This window comes from Leucoraja erinacea, chromosome 29, assembly GCF_028641065.1.
Source record: "Leucoraja erinacea ecotype New England chromosome 29, Leri_hhj_1, whole genome shotgun sequence".
NCBI classification, from domain to species: Eukaryota; Metazoa; Chordata; class Chondrichthyes; order Rajiformes; family Rajidae; genus Leucoraja; species Leucoraja erinaceus.
In genome coordinates, this window is record NC_073405.1 from 11,542,170 (window position 1) to 11,566,949 (window position 24,780).

The following is a 24,780-nucleotide window of genomic DNA, read 5'->3' on the forward strand; positions in this document are numbered from 1 at the left end:
GATTTTCCAAAAAGCAATAGCCAACTGAACATAAAGTTCCCATTAAAAAGCTTTTGAATGCTTCAATATCTTAATATGAATTATAAAAACTAGCTCCCAGTATAGTGTGCATCTTTACACATTGATTTTCTTTGGTATTATTTAAATTACAGATATGTTACACTCCACATATTTCCCACAAATTGTTAAATTTGTAATATTTTAACCAAACTTCAAATTACACATCATTATATTTCAAATTAAAATCAAAGAACGTTACCCCTAAAGCATTTTCACACAGTATTCATCTCCTTATACTGGTACAAATAAATACATGGTTACCCTGCAGAGAATTAGAAAGAACTCTGATGTCTAGTTAAAAGAAATGAAAAAAAACTGATTAATTTAACATGTTATCAATCAGCAGGGAGCAACCTAAGAGAGAATCACCTTCATAAACTCAGTGAACAATAAATGCACTAATAGCTTACAGCATAAATACTAATATTTAAACTCATTTACATTAATGATGTTTATATTTCTACAATATTTTAAATATAGGTAATAAAATCAAGTAGTAAATATCACAATTATAAATGCAACATCATGCTGCATTTATATTACTTGCATTGTTTTATAATACAATATATTACACATTTGAAAATGTTCAATTACATGCATAATAAAATATAATTTTGGCTTAGCTTGTGAAAGTGTGTGCTATTACAACCATTCAAAATGTTTGCTTGCCATGAGAAATGCTTTGGCTAATATAATGTATGAATAACTTTGCACTAGTCAAGTTATAACGTATCAAAATATAACGTTAGTTTTCAAATTACAGGATGGAACTGCAACAGCTTAATAAATCACATTTGCACATTTAAAGTTAAAAAAAAAGGTTTAGATGTAATGATCATTTCAAGGAAGTAATTGTGGGGGGTTTTTAGGCATGTTGTAAATAATATTTCGTACTTTCAACATATCCATGCCAAGAAGGAAACCAAGAAACTGCTACCTGGCCAGTCATATTTTATTTCATGTTGTGTGTAAACTAGAGAGTGTATTATACATTCTCTTTTTTTTCTTCTTCCAGACTGTGGATACAGTAAATACTTAATATATTTGATTGATAGAAGCTGAAGCTTTGAGAATTACAATAAAAGGTCCTAAATTACATTATAATTGAGTCTACTAATATTGTTTTATTAAAAGATTACAAGGTAATGAATTTTATAAAATAGCATCAAACTCTGTTGTGCATTTTGCCTATAATGTGCAGAAAATAAATAATGAATAGGTCTTGCCATGCTGGCTGGAAGCAATCAAATTATTAGCAGCTAATCAACCTAAAGGTAGAAAAGAAACTTATCAGAAAGTGGTGAAATATAAATAGAAAGGCTCCACCAGCAACTGCAAAATGAAGAGCAGAGATCCTGAAAATTATATTTAGTTATGTTGAGAATGAACATACACTGTTGAGTGAAAACAATGTTACAGAAAACCCATTTTTCAAAAGTATGGTTGGGTTAACCTGGAACAATTTGTTTTAACATCTATTTTAGAGTCGTTGTATAAAGATAAAATTACTAAATCTACAAATGAAACAAAATAAGAAACAACCAACTTAGATGTTTTTTTCAAAAAAGAATTGAGCTTGATAAATCTTTTCTTTAGTAAAAATAACATATAGTGAATTAGGTGTAATGGAGAGCGTCAGATGACTATGTGAATTTTCGTTCTGCCTGTGCATAGAGCCACACAGACTCACTACTGAAGAAGATTCAACCTACTGTATATAATTAGGAGGAGGAACAAATAGAAAGAATAATTTGTTCAAAAGAAAGAGATAAAACCAGAATTTTTCACAGCAGTTGCAAATGCCCATACATTCTATTATAACAATATTTTTATTAACTCCCTCTAAATGAATATTTTAAATCGTATCTCCAAAATCATATCTCCAAAAATATTGTGAAATTGGTTTGTAAATGTTGTTCTCATTACTGATAATCAAAACAATGTAAATATATTTATGGATCATTATTCTTCACTCAAATAATTACATCAAGTTGCTAACTATAACATTTTGAAAGCTTTATGCATTATAGACAATTGTGCTTGTAGAATACTTTCCTACTTACATTCACATAGAGGTAAATATCATATAAATCAAAAAATACAATGATTAATTTTATTTTAAAAAATAGTAATTCAAGAATTATCTAATGACATCATAAAACAACATTTCTATCAAAGAATTATATTTAACTTATCTTTCATAACTGTAGCGTAGCGCATTAACTTTTTTTCATATATTTAAACTGATTCAAGTTCACATTAAAACCACAATCTCTCAAAATAGGAAATCAGCAATTGTGTACACCCTTTTGCAAATTTATTTAATTACCCTGGCAGCGAGTGGGAAGAATATCTCTTCCAATGGACAAAATATATTCAGCCAGGTACCTCTCACTTCTTTTCCAGGTGATTTTTGTTAACCAGTGAACATTATTAACAGTGGAGCTGACAAATTAGAATGTTAATTTACACCAATGTGCTATCACTTCGGTATTAGTCCTCTCACACCCTGGTCAAACTGTGCTCCAGGCCAGAGTTCAGAACTATTTACAGGTTAACTTAAATACTGGGAGAGATACCAAGCAATTATTAGATTGGCAGTCAGAAAGGTATAAACATGACAAAAAACACAGATATTTTCATTTTAGAAAATAAATCTCAAAAATCATTTCAGAATGATAAAGATTAGATAGCTTAATAACAGAATAGCATCTAAGTACCGTAAATATTATTTTTGATTACAACCTGTTACTTGTGCTCCCTCCCCCTATCCTAGCAAGAAAGAAAGCATTTTACACCTCCAATCATATATCGTAATTTTAAAGAGGCATTTGTTCTCTCTCCGAATTACCTCCAGTATATCGGAACACTCCCAATGAACTTAATTAGACCAGAAATTAATCACATCAAGAATAAACCACAATCTCGTCTACAACCACTGTGCAGTCTCAGGATATAGCACAATGCTTTTACTGGATAACCCACTTTTAACTGAAAACAACAATCAATATAGACTGAAAATAATACTTGTTTGTAAAACCAAACAGCCATCAACAAAATAAATTGTACCTTATTGGCCTCTGATGATCTGAATAATCTAGCTCATAACTGTGAATAGAATCAGTGCAAGAATCCCGCGATCCATTCTGTTGATGCCGTGAAGAAATGGAATACTGATGGACTGATGCATTAGGCTGAGATGTTGTAAAATATGGAGGTGGGATGCTGTTGCTAGTTTCACTTCGATAGTCGCTGTCTCTGTCATCCACTGCACTGTCAGGATCTTCATTGTCTATAAACAATGAAAACCACATTGCCACAATGATGAATTTACAGAATTGTAAAATAATACCAGTTTCAAAGAGTATTATTTCCAAAATGTTTCAAGATCTTCAATATTTTCACAATTCTCACAACTTGCACCCGATGGATAGCATTGTTTAATATATACCTGGATTCTGTCATGTTTGGAAAGATTTAAAAGGATGCAACAGCAGCTAATAACACAAATTAACTGGGTAGCTCATTCCTCAAAGGACAGTTGGTCTAAGATTAAAGGAAGTTGTGAAGATCTGAAAACTGTATAACACTATTTTAGAAGAAGCTGAAGTTCATAATAATTTTCCTCATTGATCTAGCAGTTTGTAGCACAAGCAGCAAGAGCATTAGATACAGGAAAGTATTGACCAGGAATTGATCCTTGGGGCTAAGTTATGAAAACAATGGGTCAGATAATGCCCGACCCATTTTGCACCTCAAATTCACTTCCCATCTTAAACACCCCCATGTCGGCACAAATTAATTCAATGTCTTGTCAGCACAGCCAACTCACAAAGCCAAAAGGGCGACAAGTGGTGATTGGGACAGCAGGCTCCACAAGTTGTGGCCCCCAAATTTGTATTGTTTAGATGCCATTTTTGTTTGTTATGCTGTCAAAGGCCATGTCAATTGTCGCTAAGTGTCAATTATCAGTATAATAGAAATAAACCCAGATTCCACAAAACAGAAACACAAGACTAATTTTAATTGATGCAGCCCACTGACCAGTCTTGCACTCTCTCCATGAGTTACTGACTTTGTACACATGCATGCTTTTGACTGTCCTTGATTCATTGACTGCGACTTAGTGCAAGATGATTAGATGAGGCAGAATTTGTTGGGTATATCCAAGGTGGACTCCTTAAACAGTATGTAGATAGTCTGATTTGAGGAGGGGAACTATACTGGACCTTGAATATCTCGGCAAGCCACAGCCATACCGACAGTATCAGATACAAAGAGAGTTTGATAAACTTGGATTGTTTTCTATGGCGTGTCGAAGGTTGAGGGGAGACTTGATAGAAGTATATAACATTATGAGAGGCATAGATAAGATAGACAACCTTTTTCTAGTGTGGAAATGTTCCTTCACTAGAGAGCATAAGCTAAAAGTTGAGAGGGGGCCACGTTTAATGGAGAGATGTGGGGCAATTTTTGCTTTTACACACATGCCTGGAACACATTGCCAGGGTGGTGGTGGAGGCAGATAAAATAGTGGTGTTTAAGGGGCTATTAGAGAGGCATGTGGAAGTTCAAGGAATAGTGGGATATAGATCATGTACAACTAAATGAGATAATTTAAACTTGGCATCATCTTGGCGGCGCCGACTTTAACATCGGGAGCCTGGGAGCTCCAAACCGGCGCAGCCTTGTCGGCTTCGGAAGCCGCGGTCCCCAGTTAGGAAGCGGCCGTTCCAGGTGGCCCAGCCGCTGAAAGGACTCTCCTGACGCCGGGGCAACAGCACCCGGCCAGAACGGCCAGGAACATCGAGCCTCCGTAGAGGCAATAACGGAGGCCTCAATAGACCTGACTTTGGGAGAACTGGGGATGGGGACTGGACATTGTGCCTTCTCCCACAGTGATATCCATTGTGGGGGGATGGTTTTTTTTTGTGTGTAATGTGAATATGTTAGTTTGTGTCCAAGATGGCTGTCGGAAGGGAGAGTGGACGCTGGCGCGGTTTAGCTGCCGCTGCTCTCTCTTCATATTGTGTTTTTGATTTTTTGTCTTTGGAGCGAATTCTGTCTTTAATTTGTGTATTGGTGATGTCATTATTTATTTTACTCCGACTATATGTTTTTTCTCTCTTGTTAATTTCTGTAAGGTGCCCTTGAGACTTTGAAAGGCGCCCGCAAATAAAATTTATTATTATTATTATGTTTGGCACGAACATTGTGGGCCGAAGGGGCATTCCTGTGCTGTACTGATCCCCGAGTCAAATGGAGACCTTATTGCAGATCCTCAGTCTATCTTAGATTGGACTTTAACTTGCACTAAACGTTATTCACTTTATTCCCTTTATCATATATCTCTACACTGTGAATGGCTCGACTGTAATCATGTACTGTCTTTTCACTGATTGGTTAGCACGCAACAAAAGCTTTTCACTGTACACGTGACAATAAACTAAAGGATAGGTGCAGCAACAGTCTGACTTTATTGACAATTAGGCTTCAGTTGATTTAGTGCTTAACATCACCAGGACCCTGAGATCCTCTGACAGGAATCAAGGCAAAATAATCTGACAAAAGCCTGTGAGGTTTTTCAAATATTTTTGAAGTCATTGGTATCCAAAGACATATAAAAAACAGAAGTTGTTTGAACGGGTTAAAATTGACAACATTCTAATAAAATGTATTTAAAACAATGTGCTCTGATCTCTATTTCAGATGCCGTGCCCCTTTGTATTCTCACTCTCCCTCTATCTCTATTTTCATCCATCTATCAATCAGATGACTCCAACTCCATCAACAACTCATCATCAGGGAATCTTTATCCACCCTATCAGAGAAAGTCCCTTTGTCTTTCCCATCCCTCCTCCACCCTTCTTGCAACTGAAAACTACGGTAATTTGTTTTCTCTTTCCCAATTCTAATAAATGACATTTGATCTGAAGCATTATACCCGTGTTTCTCTTTCCTGTTGAATGTTTCCAGATTTTCTATTTTCATTTCAGATTTCCAGCTCCTGCAGTTTTTTTATTTCCAATTTCTTTCTTGAACCTAAACGTTTTTTTCTGTTATTGTTTTATGTACTATTGCACTAAACTATTGTAAAGAGTCTGCCAACCACTTCTCTATCCATGTCAGCACTCTATCACCAATACCATGTGCCCTAATTCTGCCCACTAATCTCCTATGTGGGACCTTATCAAATGCTTTCTGAATGTTCTATATTCAGCTTTCAGAGTACTATGTACAATCCACAAAAATATTTCTTCCCAGTATATTGTATAGAAGTTACCCACTCAAAAAAATTGTTTATTAGACAATGTGCCTGTCACAAAAAAAGTAATGGAACCATGGTAATGAAGAATGATGATAAGGAAATTAGCTTAAAAAATGCGAATGAAAGCTGAATGTCACACTCAACCATAATTTCAGGTGGATTGAGTGTGGGAATTCATCAACCAGGCATGAATCTTAATTGTCCAAATGCCCTTGATGCAAGATAAAATATTCAAGATGGTTTCAATTATGAAGGGATTGGTGCAGGTTCATAAGTAAATAGGCTAGTTTTGATTACGGGCAAGTTTTAGGTCGCCGAAATATTATCAGAAGAAGTTAAGGTATTGGCATTTGGTTTCAGAATAAAACATAGATGGACCATGCTTTGTGCATTTGGGATCTGGATATTTCATGAACTAGCTAAAAATTTAATCTCAGCAGATTTTTTTTTTAAATGAAATAACAAGGATGACTGATGAACAGTTGCTAGTTTAGATGGATATTCAAAGTTGTTTTTGATCAAATGCCACCAATAGATCTGCTGGAAATGTTAATGCCCAAAAGTAAGGAAGTAAGGGTTGGACCCAGACTTTAAGAGCTGTAAGCAACCACTGTTCTAGCAGCTGGACTATTCGTCCATTGAATTATAGGATTGCTCTTTCCAAATGGTTAGCATTAAACCTATGGAAAAGTGACATATGAAAATATCTCTTCTTACATCCAGAAGTTGTCACTGTGAGTTATGCTCAATTTCTCATTTACAATTTTATAATTTGCCATGTGTATAATTAACGATAATTAACTGCAACCTACTACGTTAACAAACTCATCCACCATGTGTAGAGATAAATATCTCCTAAAAAGTTATCGTAATTAGTTTCTTACGTCACATATTTATTTTTTAATGTAGGAGGCCTTTCAACCCACCGAGTTCTCAGAACATTCCCAATTAATCACATGTTGCACTTATTTCCTTGTTCTCCCATCAATTTCAACCAGTGCTTCTATCTTTCATCTTTTGCTGAAGTAATTTACAGTGACCACATGAAATTAAACTAAAACTCCCTTCAAACAATTGCCAGTGATTTGATACTATTACTGAAACTATTTTCCCAAAAATGGTTGGAAAGAATGATCTTCAGAATGAAATAACTATTTAACTGCATGTCCTGAATAAAAAAGATTAAAAGATAAATAATTTTACTTGTGTATAATGCAATTTCTTTAAAAACTTTCAACATCTTGCTATTGTTCAGATAATTAAAAGTTCAATATCACAAAACTGAAATTACTTAAGTGCCTGCATTTATACACGCACGCATACACATCCGTGCACGTGTACACACACACACACAAAGACAGAAAATACTCAGCAGTTCAAGCAGCATCTGTGGAGAGCAATCCATGATCTTTCAACAGAATCATCAACCCGAAATATTAGCTCTCCCCACAGACCCTACTTGTTGGAGATACCCAAGTATCTCCAACATCTGTAATGTTTTGCTTTGGCATATTACATTACTTTACTTCAAATATCAAGGCATATTTAATTATATGCCACAGAACTATTTGAAACAATGTGTGTGATCAATATAGCTAATTTTGATTAATAAAATAATTTTGACTAATTAGGAAACAAAAATGATCAACATTTATGTTATCTTGTATTTAATAATGATAATGTATAATCTCAATATTTGTTCTTTAGGTTATTCAATTTCCTTGCAGTTAAAGCCAAATTATATAATAATTTTTTTAAGAATATCTGGTGCAAAGTTTGTTTAAACAAAAAAGTAGCCTGGTCTATCAACCTCATTCTGTATCAAAAAATCTGTTGACCTGTTAAAAACGTTATTTACTCACTGAACACGATAATCTATATTTGACTGAATTTGCAGTCTAATAATAGATATATTGTCAGTAAGAAGCAACAAATAATTACATACTTTGATTTTCTCCCCAGCCGAAATAGCTCCAGTTGCCTGTGGGGTAATAAAGGATAGCAAACAATTAAAAAAAACTACACACAATGATGACTAACTAAGCAATAAAAGCAGGTAGTCGTGTTATCAAACTTACATCACCACTCAAAAATGTTTTTCTTCCTAGGTTTTATTTTGAAACCTACAGTGGCTTGCAAAAGTATTCATGCCCCTTGAACTTTTCCACATTTTGTCACGTTACAACCACAAATGTAAATGTATTTTATTGGGATTTTATGTGATAGACCAACACAAAGTGGCACATAATTGTGAAGTGGAAGGAAAATGATACATGGTTTTCAAATTTTTTTACAAATAAAAAACTGAAAGGTGTGGCGTGCAAAAGTATTCAGCCCCCTTTACTCTGATACCCCTAAATAAAATCCAGTGCAACCAATTGCCTTCAGAAGTCACCTAATTAATAAATAGAGTCCACGTTTGTGTAATCTAATCTCAGTATAAATACAGCTGTTCTGTGAAGGCCTCAGAGGTTTGTTAGAGAACATTAGTGAACAAACAGCATCATGAAGCCCAAGGAACACACCAGACAGGTCAGGGATAAAGTTGTGGAGAAGTTAAAAGCAGGGTTAGGTTATAAAAAAATATCTCAAGCTTTGAACATCTCACGGAGCACTGTTCAATCCATCATCCGAAAGTGGAAAGAATATGGCACAACTGCAAACCTACCAAGACATGGCCGTCCACCTAAACTGATAGGCTGGGCAAGGAGAGCATTGATCAGAGAACCAGCCAAGAGGCCCATGGTAACTCTGGAGGAGCTGCAGAGATCCACAGCTCAGGTGGGAGAATCTGTCCACAGGACAACTAGTCATGCACTCCACAAATCGGGCCTTTATGGAAGAGTGGCAAGAAGAAAGCCATTGTTGAAAAAAAGCCGTAAGAAGTCCCGTTTGCAGTTTGCCACAAGCCATGTGGGGGACACAGCAAACATGTGGAGGAAGGTGCTCTGGTCAGATGAGACCAAAATTGAAGTTTTTGGCCTAAATGCAAAATGCTATGTGTGGCGGAAAACTAACACTGCACATCACCCTGAACACACCATCCCCACTGTGAAACATGGTGGTGGCAGCATCATGCTGTGGGGATGCTTTTCTTCAGCAGGGACAGGGAAGCTGGTCAGAGTTGATGGGAAGATGGATGGAGCCAAATACAGGGCAATCTTGGAAGAAAACCTGTTAGAGTCTGCAAAAGACTTGAGACTGGGATGGAGGTTCACCTTCCAGCAGAACAATGACCCTAAACATACAGCCAGAGCTACAATGGAATGGTTTAGAACAAAGCATATTCATGTGTTAGAATGGCCCAGTCAAAGTCCAAACCTAAATCCAATTGAGAATCTCTGGCAAGACTTGAAAATTTGTGTTCACTGATGCTCTCCATCCAATCTGACTGAGCTTGAGCTATTTTGCAAAGAAGAATGGGCAAAAATTTCAGTCTCTAGATGTGCAAAGCTGGTAGAGACATACCCCAAAAGACTTGCAGCTGTAATTGCAGCGAAAGGTGGTTCTACAAAGCATTGACTCAGGGGGGCTGAATACGTTTGCACGCCACACTTTTCAGTTTTTTATTTGTAAAAAAATTTGAAAACCATGTATCATTTTCCTTCCACTTCACAATTATGCGCCACTTTGTGTTGGTCTATCACATAAAATCCCAATAAAATACATTTACATTTGTGGTTGTAACGTGACAAAATGTGGAAAAGTTCAAGGGGTATGAATACTTTGGCAAGCCACTGTATGCAAATGAGTTCCCTTGTCCTTAAAATGTTAAATTGAGTGGTTCATTAACTTTTATTTACTGAGGGGGATTGCCTATATGTGACACACTAAGCTTACATTTGTAAACTACTGGAAGAACTCAGGACTGTTACAGGGTCTCGACCTCAAATATCGACCATCGTGTTGCCTCCACAGATGCTGCTTGATCCCTAGTATTCTTCAAGAAGTTTCTTTTTTTGTTCAAGACTCCATAATCTGAAGTCTCTTGTGTCTCCTAGCTTACATTTATTTCTTGCATCCCTGATGTACCTTCTATTTATGTTAGTTTTTAATATTCCCTTATATTGGTTATGCTCTGGAAACAGACATGTAGAGAGGAAATATCAGATATTGGCATAAAAATGTGTTTCTAACACTAAGCTTCAAATAGGAGCCTAGACCTTTTATGTTTTGCTAATGAATTGCTTCAAAATTCATTTTGGTGATATATTAAAGCATTGCAGAATGTAATAAATAAGAAGGGGGCTCCTGTTTTTACAGACATCGTTTTTTATGTAATTTTTTGATAGGTAAAATAAAGCAGAGCTGCTTTTTCAGGACTGGTGTTCATTCACCAAAGCATGAAACTATCCAAGCTGCAGAGAAAGCACCCCTTGAAAGCAATTTTCTTTTGTGCAACATTTAGAATGTTACCAGTTTCATGGCCTATCAATTATGACTGTAGAAAATAAAAAAGATAATTGACTTGAGGCATATTTCCCACCCTCATAGTCCTCATCAATGTGGCTGGCAGTATCTTGTGAAGTGTAAGCAACAAAATTACTTGAAAATGCTACTTAAACACTGTGGCTGAAGGATAATTTTTCTGCTCTGTGTCAATTCCCTCCCCAAATCTCCAATGCACGAATTGCTACTAAGAGAAGAAGAAACTTCACAATTCCCATAAAATATTCATGCAATGACTGCCACCTTTCATTTTTGCAACTGCATGAGCCTCAGCTACCTCAGTTCATTATTTCAATTTTTGAATTTGATATGGGGGGAATAATATATACCCGAGCTCCAAGGTTTAAAAATCCCAGTACACCCCAATGATCAACTCCTGTTTGAAGAAAGGTCTAACTACTAAGCTGCAGAGATCTGATGAGATAAATGTGATTTCTCTCCCTCCCTCGCACTCTTGTAACTGTATACAATTTGCATACTAGCTAATCCATTCAAATTGGCTGTGCAGTTTCTGAAAACAGGTTGATTACAGCAACCATGTTAGAAAGCATGACACCAATTGCTGCAGCATCACTTAGAGAACAGAGGCAAATAGCTACACTTCACAGGTATATATCCAAGAGTCAGTCAAGTCATTTTCTTCTCTCAAACAAAAACCCAGCATCTGGAGGAGATTAGGTTGGATCCACTGGCCCAATCAGTGCACACAAACACAAACTCGAAACTCAAAAGATAGCAAATATACTGACTGTGATGTCAATCTAAACCAATCTCATTTGTCTGCACATGGTCCATATTCCTCTATTGCCTGGCTGCTCATGTGCCTGTCTAAATGCCTTAAACTGTCGTAAACATTGCTATAATATCTGCTCCTACCAGCTCCCCTGGTAGCATATTGCAGTAACCTACCACTCCTGTGTTTTCATTGAAACCTTGCACATTTTCTTTAAACATCAATTCTCTGGGACCACAAGCAAAAATTGAGATTTCCCCACATGTGCCCTCTTTAGTCACCATCCTTATGTTTACCCAACTGCATTGCGTGGGTGTTTTGGTGAAAGTCATTACAACATTGCAATGCCAAGACTACTGATCCAGTATGTGTCACCCTTTTTAGTTTAACACACACTTTTCTTTCCAGTCAAGATGTAAAAAATTGCCAGAAGTGATATTCAACTGAGATAAGATTAAATTATTGCATTGTCCTATAATATTACATCACTCACGATCAAGGCAAACTCCTTCACTTTCTCTGCAATCATGATCAGAATGCTTGGAAATGCTGTTAGTAAATAATTCATTCTCTTGCACTGGTCCATGATAATTCTAATCATTGGTTGTACCCTGAGGTATACCATCTGTCTCCAACTGTGCATAGCTTGGAGAACACTTGCCACAGGATCATCATAGCTACCTCTATCATCATGAGCTACTCTATGACTTGTGAAGTATGAGTCACCAGGTGAATAACTACCTAGTTTAATAACTACCGGCTGCAAGCAACTGAGCTGTGCATGATATCCACAAATCCTGCTCTCGCAAGGATTCAACCGAGGAATCAACCTCCACCCTCTTCAGTTGGATGTGCAAAAATGTGCATTACTAGTGCCAAGTTCAAATTTGCAAGTTAATGTGACATGATCACATTTCACTTGCTGTTCAAGTGCAGTCAACATGATTCACGGCTGCATACCAATGAACCTCCACAACTCCCCCTTCCGTACCTGCAGAATTTATGATGACCTGCACTTCTTGTTGGAATGAGAGGTAGAGAACAAATGAAATAATAGACCAATGAGCATTTGTAAGGACAGATTGAGGTTGAGGTGGATGCTTAGTTTAGTTTAATTTATTGTCATGTGCGCCAAAGTACAGTAAAAAGCTTTTGTGTACATTGGAGAATGTGCAACTGCAATGTCCTATTGTTGCCCTGAATGAATGTGCAGGGCATTACATTCTTGCCTCAGAGTTGACTATTTCTGTGCAGTCCTGGCGAGCCTCCCTCATGCTCCACCCCTTAGTTGAGAAATCATCCAAAAGCAAAATTTCATCCTTAACTACCCAATCTCTTGGATTAACATCCTCCAAAAATCTCTACTCTGCTCTGCTATAATTCTATGATCATCCCCAAATGTAATTTCTCCACCACCATCATCTGTGTGACCAGCCTTAGAGCCCAAAGCTGATGAATTTATTTCCTTCTCTACTACCTTCTTAAAAACCTATCTCTTGACTAAAATTGCTTAATATTTTTTACATGACTTGGTCAATTTTGTTTGATAATTGTTCTGAAAAGCAGCTTGAGATGTTTTTGCTAAGTTTAAAGCACCATATCATCAAAGGTTTTGTTGTGCTGTTGTCAGTTTTCAGCTATTACAATAGTGTGCAGTGATTATTTCACCATTACTCTCACCAGAAATTCTGGACTAGAATAACTTATTAACTGGGGAGTCAGGCTCTGGATTATGCAGCAAGAAAAGTGGTCTGCTGTCGTTTCAAAATTAAGATTCAAGTTCAAGACATCAAAAATAATTTAGATCAATACCAGGGCATGATAAACCAATTGCTGATGGCACAAAAATTGAAGAAAGTTCACATAAGGAGATTTCAAAGTGACATGTTTAGTGACCAGGTAAAAATTTGGAGCATGGAATATTAAATGGGAATATACACAATGGCATATTTTAGCGGGACCATTTCTGTTGTATGAAATTCTATGATTCCAACCCAATAACACTATGAAAGATAAAAACCATTGTACTTAAATAGTGAGAGCCTGCAGAATTCTGAGGGGCAGAAGGATCTGGTGCCCTGGCGCATGATTTGCAAAAGGCTAGAATGTAGATAGAGCAAATAATTAGGAAAACTAACATTATGAATCCTTTATTGCTGAAATGTTATGCTTCAATTATATAGGACATTGCAAGATCGCATTTAAACCACTGTGTACAAGACCAATCTCTTTAAGGGAGAATATGCAGGTTTGTAGGTTAATTAACCTCTACAAATTGCTCCTACTGTATAGGGAGTGGATACAAAAAAATGGGATAACATAGAATTTGAGTAAATGGCTGAGAAAAAGAGACTCCAATATCAAGATAAATGAGGAAACATTTGCTCTTGGCGTCATGTATCTTTGGAAACCTATTTCTCAAAGACAGTGGAAGCAGAGTTTTTAATTTGTTTTTAAAAGACAAGCAATGTGTGTAGGGGGGGGGGGGGGGGGGAGCAGCAGATTAAAGGTTATCATTAATAGTTAGACTTAAATACAATTTTTTAAAACTTTGGTCATACTTACAACATTGAGAGCCCGGAATAGGTAAAGGCCTTTCCCCCTCCTCTTGGAATGCATACTAATTGAAACATCAATTAATTCATACATCAATATTACGTCACATAATTTGCAGCTGTAATATTTTGAATTTGTCTTTATTTTGCATTTACAGTATTGGAGTTTCACATAATGGCACCAACTCTGTTATTGTCTCCGAATTACCCAGATTTTACAAAGGAACATTCTCTTCTCATAGAAACATAGAAAATAGGTACAGGAGTAAGCCATTCGGCCCTTCGAGCCTGCACCGCCATTCAATATGATCATGGCTGATCATCCAACTCAGTATCCCGTACCTGCCTTCTCTCCATACTCTCTGATCCCTTTAGCCACAAGGGCCACATCTAACTCCCTCTTAAATATAGACAATGAACTGGCCTCAACTACCTTCTGTGGCAGAGAGTTCCAGAGATTCACCACTCTGTGTGAAAAAAGTTTTTCTCATCTCGGTCCTAAAGGATTTCCCCTCTATCCTTAAGCTGTGACCCCTTGTCCTGGAATTCCCCAACATCGGGAACAATCTTCCTGCATCTAGCCTGTCCAACCCCTTAAGAATTTTGTAAGTTTCTATTAGATCCCCCCTCATTCTCCTAAATTCTAGCGAGTACAAGCCGAGTCTATCCAGTCTTTCTTCATATAAAAGTCCTGACATCCCAGGAATCAGTCTGGTGATCCTTCTCTGCACTCCCTCTATGGCAATAATGTCCTTCCTCAGATTTAGAGACCAAAACTGTACGCAATACTCCAGGTGTGGTCTCACCAACTGCACAACTGCAGTAGAACCTCCCTGCTCCTATACTCAAGTCCTTTTGCTATGAATGCTAACATACCTTTCGCTTTCTTCACTGCCTGCTGCACCTGCATGCCTACTTTCAATGACTGGTGTACCATGACGCCCAGGTCTCGTTGCATCTCCCCTTTTCCTAATCGGCAACCATTTAGATAATAGCTGCCTCACTCGCATTTTGTAGGCGTCTGAACGTAATCCTTCATAAAGCAGAAAATTCTGTAAACACTCAGCAGGTCAGCGAGCACCTGCAGAGAAACAATGTTTCAAGTTGATAGACTTCATCAGAACAGGACTGCAGATTATATCTGATCACCTGAGTATTTTCAAGATGTTCTGCTTTTATTCCAGACTTCCAGCATCCACCATACATTGCTTTCACTAATATAGCATGCTTAGAGCGTGAAATTAAGGAGAAAAATACAATCTTTTTTAAGATGGTATTAAAATACAGAACTAAAGAGATTGAGCAAAAGATTTAAGAAACCGTTTTAATTTCTCTAATACAAACTAATGTTTAAAGGAATAAAATTGCATGTTTAGTTATTTAAAAGCAAATCTTGTTTCCCATAATGGTTAAAAACTCATGTAAAAAACATTGTAAGAGGCATAACTTTTACTGGCGTCTTCAGTGGGAAATCAATGGGCAAGTAACCTCTCTGTATTTAAATGCAGATGCTGATGATAGATGCTACTGCTCAACTTACCATTTTAGTAAAGAGAACAAACTCCCCAATGCCATGAAGATTTTGCAAGGAAAATTTAATAAAATAGTACAATAATTCAGACTAAACAAGGATATCATTTTTAGCACACCAAAATCTTACACTCTGGCAAATTTTAAATTTGTTGGTTTATCAACATGATGCAAAGATGCTTGTACACAACATTATAATTAAAAATCTGTAAAATGTTGTGTACTGTTGGATCCAAATATTTAATCCTGATCATAAATTGCTGTAATTCCAGGATTACATTTTTTTAAAATGGTGAGCGTCTAAAATGCAATATCATTCAAATGTTGTACAGTTAATACACCAATAATGCCCGTTATTAACACTTACATCATCGTGATCTCGCATCGCATTCAGCTGTTCTAATTTTTTAGCCCAGTATCGTGCTTCTTCTTCTGGGATATCTGCAATGGAAAGTGCATTTCTTCATACATATTTAAAGTAACATCTTAACTAGAAAACAAAATCAAATGAAGCAACTTCACAACACCAACAACACTTCATGCGATTATCCTTTGAAAAGTCTAAATCTGTTGTACAATTTGACTCATATTATTCCGTCCAACAATTAAACTAGGTGCAGTTAAATCTCATTACACAGAACACAATGTTTCTTCATTATTCTGTGCAGTTGGCAATAACTTTTATTGCAGACATTACAGTATTTTAAGGTCTCTAAACTGCTCACAAGATGTGCAAGAAACATTTTGTTTTTCACATGAATTTTTAATAGGTTCAGTTATTTATTGACCTGTCGTTATTTACTTCATCAATAATTGCCATTCTAAAGTGCCGTGATTCCCCAATGATGTTGTCATGAATATATGCAGAGATATAGATTTTAAGGTGTCTTCAATTTGATCAATTTTAGCAGCATTTTTTGCTTTAGTCACCAAACTAAAACTATTGAAAGATAGCACATACCCTGGTATAGTGCCTAATCATTCTCATCCTAAATAGTTCATCTGGTTATCAGCTCTTCACATTGTTCCTGCTATGACTGTATGCACCCTACTAATTTTGCTAGTCAGCAAGATTCCCTCACACCAAAATATCAATTTCTGAAATTTAATATGGTGTTGATGTTGAATAGCAGCAAATGTTCCCTTTCATTATGACTCTGAAAATGTGTTTTTGTCTCATAAAATTAACATTTTCTGGTCTACACTGTATTAGTTATTTGCCTTAATAAACCTGTGAAGAAAATTAACCTGAATAGGTTGGGATCAAATGGGGTAACATATTGAGGTGGTATAAAGGTATTCAAGCAGTCAAACAATTGATGAATAGTAGTGAAGCACAACAAAAACCATTGAACTTAAAATATTGGAAACTTATTTTCATGCTAACGTAAATTCTGACATTTCTCAATATTTTTAAAATCAGTAATGCTTATCCACTCGGCTGAAATCCATATAATTTAGAACTATTCTTACAATTCTCCCAATTGTAAGTTGTTGTCTAATGTTTTACTTCCAAACATAAATACTAAAATATGCACTACCCAAGCATAGAGTAATTTGGTCACAATAAAGTGTTCAACATGAAGAAAATAACCTGCAATAAAAATTGCCAAAGAAGACAAACCAATACCAAGAATCTGATTCATTTAATAATGTTGTTAAATATTAATTATTTTAAGTGGTCAGTAAATGTTTGGGTGTCAATGTCATTAATAATTATAATTTTTAACAGCACAGATAGTAATAAAAAAAATAAAAACAAGAGTGTTTTTAAAAAGTATAGTTTAGAGAAGCAACCACTTTGTGTTCATGTGAAAGGTGATAAGTATAAATCAACCTTAATGAGGCAAAGAAAGAAAAAAACTAAACCTACCAAGTGGTAATTCAAATCGAGTATCCAACAAAATCCTGTGAAATGTTGGGTCTTTTGTTCCACAGATTTCATTGTCTGTCATTATGACCTCTGAATCAAGAGTCAACCATTCACCAGGTCCCTCCTTCAAAGAGAAAGTGGAAAGCAAGTGATTGATAGCGAAAGATGACACAACACAAAATAGAAGCTACAGTTTGGTTTTGAATTTGCAGTTTAGAAGGTACAGAGAATCTTAAGGGAAGAATTATTCATTACAGCTGATCCATGGCATGCATTTACCTATATAATAAAGTACAAAGAATAGGCAGCTGAGAATGTAGGACCCCTTCAAAATTGAAATAATCCCAAATCAATTTCCAACATTGTACCTTTAAAAAAATGGACACTGTTTTCACCCAGCGTATCGTTTATCATATAATTAATATATTATGATTTTTTTTCCTGAAAATATTACATTTGACTTAATCTGGTTAATTTATCCAAAGCATTGCAGCATTATACCATCACAATTATGAATTGAATGTTTTATTTATTAATAACCAACACCTACTTAAAAACATAATTGCTCTTCAAAACCGGAATAGTTTGTGCTATTTACTGAAGAATTCACCACTCAGGAGATTCAATTTTAAAATGATCAGGGATGGAGTCAAGGAGGCAGGTAAAGGGACAGGTGTTGCATCTCCTGCAGTTGCAGGGAAGTACCTGGGGAGGGGATGGTTTGGGTGGGAAGGGACGAGTTGACCAGGGAGTTTTGGAGGGAACGGTCTCTGCGGAAAGCAGAAAGGGGTGGAGATAGGAAGATGTGGCCAGTAGTGGGATCCCGTTGGGATCCCACTACAGATTATATGCTGTATGCAATGGCTGATGGGGTGGAAGGCGAGGACAAGGGGGACTGTGTCCTTGTTATGAAATGGGGGAGGGGGAGTAAGAGCGGAGCTGTGGGATAACGAGGAGACCCTAAAGAATGAGGATCTCCGATGCCCTGGTATGGAACACCTCATCCTGGGCGCAGATGGGACAGAGCTTACAATTATCGAATTAGAGATGTAATTAGAGATTAGAGATTGGGAAGCTTTAGACCACATAGATTGGCCACAACAAATTAACAGTAAGATTGTGGAGGATTTTTCATGGAATATATAATAGGTATGTTACAAAACCTACCTGAACCGTCGATGAGAATCTGCCCCCAGGCCGTGTGTGTGATTTTGGCGCTATTTAGAGGGGGCAGGTTTAAAACGCGATTTTTACTAGGCTGTTGCAATCGAAAATGTTCAGCCTAGTAAATCATTAACGGAGAATCGCTGAAAGACCCCGTCGCAAAAGGTATTATTAGTTTTTATGGCCTTGTATAATAGTTATAGTAGTTTAAAAATCACTCTCTAAACCCTCGACCTCTCGCAGCCCCAGGGTTTTATAAAGCAAACAATTAAAGGTATGTACCTTATTTTTACATTAAAAGGGGCTTCTTAAGAACCCTGTATATAAAGTTTTCTATAGCGAGTAGCTCATTTTGGGCTCTTTATATCCCGCAGTATTTTTCTGGGCATTTGGGGGCACAAATCCACTGCAATGTGAACGTTCTAAACCAGCGCGTTCACAGGAACCCACTAGAAAGCCGATTTAAAATAGACTTTAATTTACAGCAATTGAACACTAAATTCTTTCCATTTGGCCTATAAATTGATGTAAATGAGATTTAAAAATCATGTTTTATTGTGAATTATTTGTGAATATTATTTGGACACTTAGGCTATTTAAAAATGTTAATCATTTATTAAGAAATGGATAGATGTTTAGATCTAGTAATTGAAGTTTGAAATTAGCTACAATTGGGTAACTAACTAATTATATGCTTTAATTTCAGGTCATCCAAGTAAGATTATTTTATATTTGTTTCAGAATGCTTCAATCTATGATAACTGAAAATTTCATTCAGTTCTCTTAATTTTTAAGTAGGTTATGGCTTTTGACTGTCCATGATCACAGCTTTTTTGTTATGTCCATAGAAAATCAATAGGGAACAAGATGCTAATTTCCGAGTATGAAAATGGCCATAACTTTTTTATTACTGGAGATATAAAAGTGATTTAGGTGTCAAATTAAACTTATTGTTATGTTTTATCTGATGGGATAAATTGCAGACTTGATTTTTTTAATCTCAAAATTTTGTAACATTGCTATATATAAGAGATGGTTTTCCAAAAAGGAACCAAGGAAGCAGCAAGCTGTTTAGATCTCATTTTGCCTAATGAAGAAAGATTAGTTGAAGATTTAGTAGTTAAAACTCCTATTGGGAACAATAATCATAATAGGATAGAAAGCAATTTAGTTCAATCTGAAACCAGGGTCTTAAATCTGAAGAAAGCAAACAACAAAAGCATGAGGCATAAATTGGCAATGGAAGATAGGGAAGCTACATTAAGTAGTACAGTTAGCAAACAATCTCTAATTTTAGAAATATACAAGTTACAGAGAGCTAAATAAGATAAACAGCTACAGCTATCAAGGGAGGTTTAAAATAATACTTATTATTTCTTCTATGATAATTTAGGATTTAAGTTAATACATCTATATTTTATTTCAGATACTAGTGTTGGTGCATTTTAAAAATTCTTCAGTCTAAAACGCAGCCAATTTTTACACTAAACCAATGGGAAATACTTCCTTGATTTACAAAATTTAACAAATTGTTTTCATAAATCCTAACCTTTCTGATAATTGAAGAATACCTATACAATATGGAAAACTGCAATGTTATTTATTATTATTTTAAACCTCCCTTGATAGTTATGGCTGTTTATCTTGTTTAGCTATCTTGCCTATCTGCTTTGTAAGAAAGTATAAAAAACAGACTTTTTGTTAAAAGATGCCAAGAAACTTGAAAATTGCAGAGGAATGTAGATGTCCTAGCATTCAAATCAATTAAAATTATCAGGCAAGTTTACCAAGGTTTAGAAAGGCAAATTATGCGTTAATTACAAGAACACAGCCATCTTGCTCCAAATATTTTGAGGTCTCGGTGGGTCGACACTAAAAGCTGGAGTAACTCAGCGGGTCGGACAGCATCTCTGGAGAAAAGGAATAGGTGACGTTTCAAGTCGTGACCCTTCCTCAAACTTTCAGTCCCGGTGGGAACTGAAAGACTATGTATAAGTTTTCCCTCCCTGAACAAGGAAAGATATTGCAATACAGTAGTGGGAATGCTGCAAACATTTTGCCAGATTAATTTTTTAGGTGAAGATCAAAACAAAACCGCAAATGCTGAAATGGAAAATGCTGTAATGCACGCTGAAGACATCTGCCTTTACAACATCACCTATGCGACAAGTTCACTGTATCTAAATTGTCATAGATAGTCTGGCCTCATATGTAATAATGGATAAGCAGAGATATCCTAAATGAAAGATTATAGAGATCAAATGAGCCATCTTCATTCCAAGCCATCCACCTTCTGAGGTAACTATCCCAAAATAACTGGATAGGGAACAACTTTTGCCATCTTTTTCTGGAGTTAAGTTCAAACATCATATCTGTACTGCCTCTCAACGCTGTATTCCCTCATTCATAACTCTTCCCTTACATCAGTTCAACTGGTTCTGAAAACAATAGTTCTTGGCATCAAAAAAATCAATTGATTGCAACCTGTAATGTTCTTTCACGAAATTCACAATTTACCCTTTGTGCTCCTGATACATTCTTCCCCTATCCTTACGTGCAGGTATATGGAGACAGGACATGACACTAGCATGTTAGAAGTGCTGATTGAGGGTTAGGACAATTAAACATTATTTCAAACTGTTTACCTCATTTGATTGCCGTATACTTCTTAAAGGAATCCACGCTGTACCAACCATTGTGTCCCAGATCAATCCTTTGTTCCACACTTCAACAGTCAGGCCTAGGTCTAAACGATTGATTTCACTGTAAAATAAAGGAAATAATTCAGTATAATAACATAATTTTTAAATTAAGGATAAAATTGATATAAACTGATTTGAAAAAATAATATTTTAAAAATTCAGTAAATAATGGTCAGTGCAAAGTGGATGGATCATGTGCCTGTACTGTATACATTATCATTTTCTATGATTCAGTTTTACTTTCACACTTATAACACCTTCCATATTGCAACAACTCTAGATTTTTCCTCAGTCACCCATTTCCCCAACTAAAAGCAATAGTTGTTTTTCAAACAAAAAGCATTAATTATTTTGAAAAATCCTATTGAATCTCTTTGTCCCCATGATAATAGGACATTAAAATGTAATGAAAATAAAGGGGGAGGTGGGGAACAGGCACACGTGAGATTATACTTGAGCAAATCCTAATACCAGCATGGCATCAGGACAGAAAATCTTACTCTATATTTCTCACAATGCAATACTATTTACATTTCAAACTAGAGTTTTAACATTGGCACACACCACTGAGAGCAACAAGCAGTGGATGGGCCAACTTGGCATACCCGCATAAAAAGTAATACACATTCACATGAGGAAGCTCGAATGAAGGAATCAAAGAGGAAAAGAGAATCTGGAACATCAAGAACCCCAGAATCTCTACACTCCTGTCTTCTGTGTGAAAGGAACTTTGGAGCCCAGATTGATCTGATCAGCACTCCCGGTATACACAACTCAGCACTTTAAACTAGATGTCATGGTCTTACTCCAGAAGGAGTGAGAACAGCAACAACATAATTTCAAATTACTATGTTAGCTGCACAATGTTTATTGATAGTACACAAAAAAGCTGGAGAAACTCAGCGGGTGCAGCAGCATCTATGGAGCGAAGGAAATAGGCAACGAAATAGGCCCGAAACGTTGCCTATTTCCTTCGCTGCATAGATGCTGCTGCACCCGCTGAGTTTCTCCAGCTTTTTTGTGTACCTTCGATTCTCCAGCATCTGCAGTTCCTTCTTAAACAATGTTTATTGCTATCCTGACGACACCAATCATACGAAACCTGTGTTTTTGTTTTGCTTTCTCAATTGGACTGGTTCTATAATTAATATCCATTCTTTCAAGTGAAGACGGTCATACCATAGTGACAGACTGGTTCTTAGTTTGTACTTCACATTTAACAAACAAATGTAAATATTTTGCACTGAGCATAAATGATGCTTTAATCAAATGTACAGCCAAAATATGGCAAGCAGGAGGATTTAAGGTGGCAAACAAGTTATACATGAGCAGAGGAGTGACTATTAAAATCTTTTGGATTTGCTCATGTGTTATTTGCATGCTTGTGTAGTACTAGCCCCTCGTGAATAGACAATTCTATATTTAAGGCAAATATCTGCCAGTCTAGCTTTTGGGCAGCCCGAAATGTAACCGAGTTGGCGCTACTGTTTACAGGAGGAGGCGGAGGTAAATTTCTTTCTTGTTAGGAAGAGCCTCACCATAGTATGGCAAGTCAGGTGCACTTCCAACTAGTAACTGCGGCTTGGATCAGTTCCCACTGCCCTAGATCAATGTCCCGGCACCAATCTAGGCACGTGTCAGGGTTTTTTTTTAAAATATTGAGCCAAATGGCCCAAGCCGCCGTTCGGCTGTTCTATTCCACAGAAGGTGCGATTGCTACAGTTGCGCTAACACATCATTCAGGCCCCTTGTCTAACTTCTGAAGTGAGTGGCAGTCCTGCACTTCAACGAATACAGAGATTTGATGACTGGTCATCCCAACAGGTGCATTTTACTTCTGAACTGAATTTGCAAACTAACTTATTAATTTATAAATGTCAGATTACCTAACTCCTAGAACTGCAACTCTGCATTTGCCTCTCCATGTCCTTGAGAACATGGAGAGGAGGTGTGCAAACGAGTTTATCCTTTACTCATCTGTGTGCATCTTAAGTTTAAAATAACCTATCATCAATCTTCATTAACGTAGTACATGCCCAGTGAGCAAGGAGCAAGCTAGTAATTTCAAATCGTGCCTTGACAGCAAACTGATCTCATGATAAGCATCAAGGACAATTCCCAGCACTTGTTTTCCGGTGCATTCAAATGAGCATAAAACGTTGTTTATTTTCCCAATGTGATGCCAAAAGCAATCACATCCGTTTGTGTAGAAGTGAAAAGTATTAGTACGATGGAACTAAATGAATACATTTCTCAGAACCAAGAACATACACCAGTTTAAAAAGAATTGTCAGCACTAATTGTGTTTGGCTCGGTTCAGTTACAATCCAAGTCAGAATGTAGAAAAGTACAGAACAAGAATAGGCCCTTCGGCCCACAACGTCTGTACCGAATGTGGTGCCAAGACCAACTCGTATCTACCTGCGCATAATCCATATCCCTCCATATCAATATGCCCATCCAAAAGTCACTTAAATGCCACTATCATGTCTGCCTCAACCACCACCTCTGGCAACAAGTTCCAGGCACTACTCTCTGTGTAAAAAATATGCCCCGCATATCTCGTTTAAACATTGGCTGTTTCACTCTAAAACTATGCCCTCCAGTATTTGAATTTTCCAGGGAAAAAGGTTCTGACTTTCAACCCTATCTATGGTTCTCATAATTTTATTTACTTCAACCTGGTCTCCCACAACCTCCGGCATTCCAGAAAAAACAATCCCAAGTCTGACCAACCTCTCCCTGTAGATAATACCTCCTAATCCAGGCATCATTCTGGCAACCCTCCTCTGAACACTTTCCAAAGCCTCCACGCGCTTCTTGTACCGGAGCGATCAGAACTGCATGCAATACTCCAAACACGGCCTAACCAAAGTCCTATAAAGTTGCATCATGACTTCTTATACTCAATGACCTGATTTATGAAAGCAGGCATACCATTTGTCAGCAGATCTATATCGGTGAGACCAAGCGGAGGTTGGGCGATCGTTTCGCCGAACACCTCCGCTCGGTCCGCAATAACCTAGCTGACCTCCCGGTGGCTCAGCACTTCAACTCCCCCTCCCACTCCGCCTCCGACCTCTCTGTCCTGGGTCTCCTCCATGGCCACAGCGAGCAGCACCGGAAATTGGAGGAACAGCACCTCATATTCCGTTTGGGGAGTCTGCACCCCGGGGGCATGAACATCGACTTCTCCCAATTCTGTTAGTCCTTGCTGTCTCCTCCCCTTCCTCAGCTCCCCTGCTGTCTCCTCCCACCCTCCAGCCTTCCGGCTACTCCTCCTTTTCCCTTTCTTGTCCCCACCCACCCCCACCCCTGATCAGTCTGAAGAAGGGTTTCGGCCCGAAACGTTGCCTATTTCCTTCGCTCCATAGATGCTGCTGCACCCGCTGAGTTTCTCCAGCTTTTCTGTGTAACATACCATTTGCCTTCTTTATCACTCTATT

At 37.0% G+C, this 24,780-nt stretch overlaps 1 protein-coding gene across 1 annotated transcript in view; it reads right to left on the reverse strand.

The window, feature by feature from the left end:
• Positions 1-24,780, reverse strand: part of LOC129711157 (protein unc-13 homolog A-like) — a 162,571-nt gene that overhangs the window by 113,708 nt on the left and 24,083 nt on the right. The window contains exons 4-9 of the mRNA XM_055658609.1: positions 21,278-21,395; positions 17,469-17,592; positions 15,963-16,036; positions 14,076-14,130; positions 8,274-8,309; positions 3,130-3,352 (exon numbers count right to left, since the gene is read on the reverse strand). Of these exons, the coding sequence (XP_055514584.1) occupies positions 3,130-3,352; positions 8,274-8,309; positions 14,076-14,130; positions 15,963-16,036; positions 17,469-17,592; positions 21,278-21,395 (630 nt within the window). The remainder of the gene's footprint in view (positions 1-3,129; positions 3,353-8,273; positions 8,310-14,075; positions 14,131-15,962; positions 16,037-17,468; positions 17,593-21,277; positions 21,396-24,780) is intronic.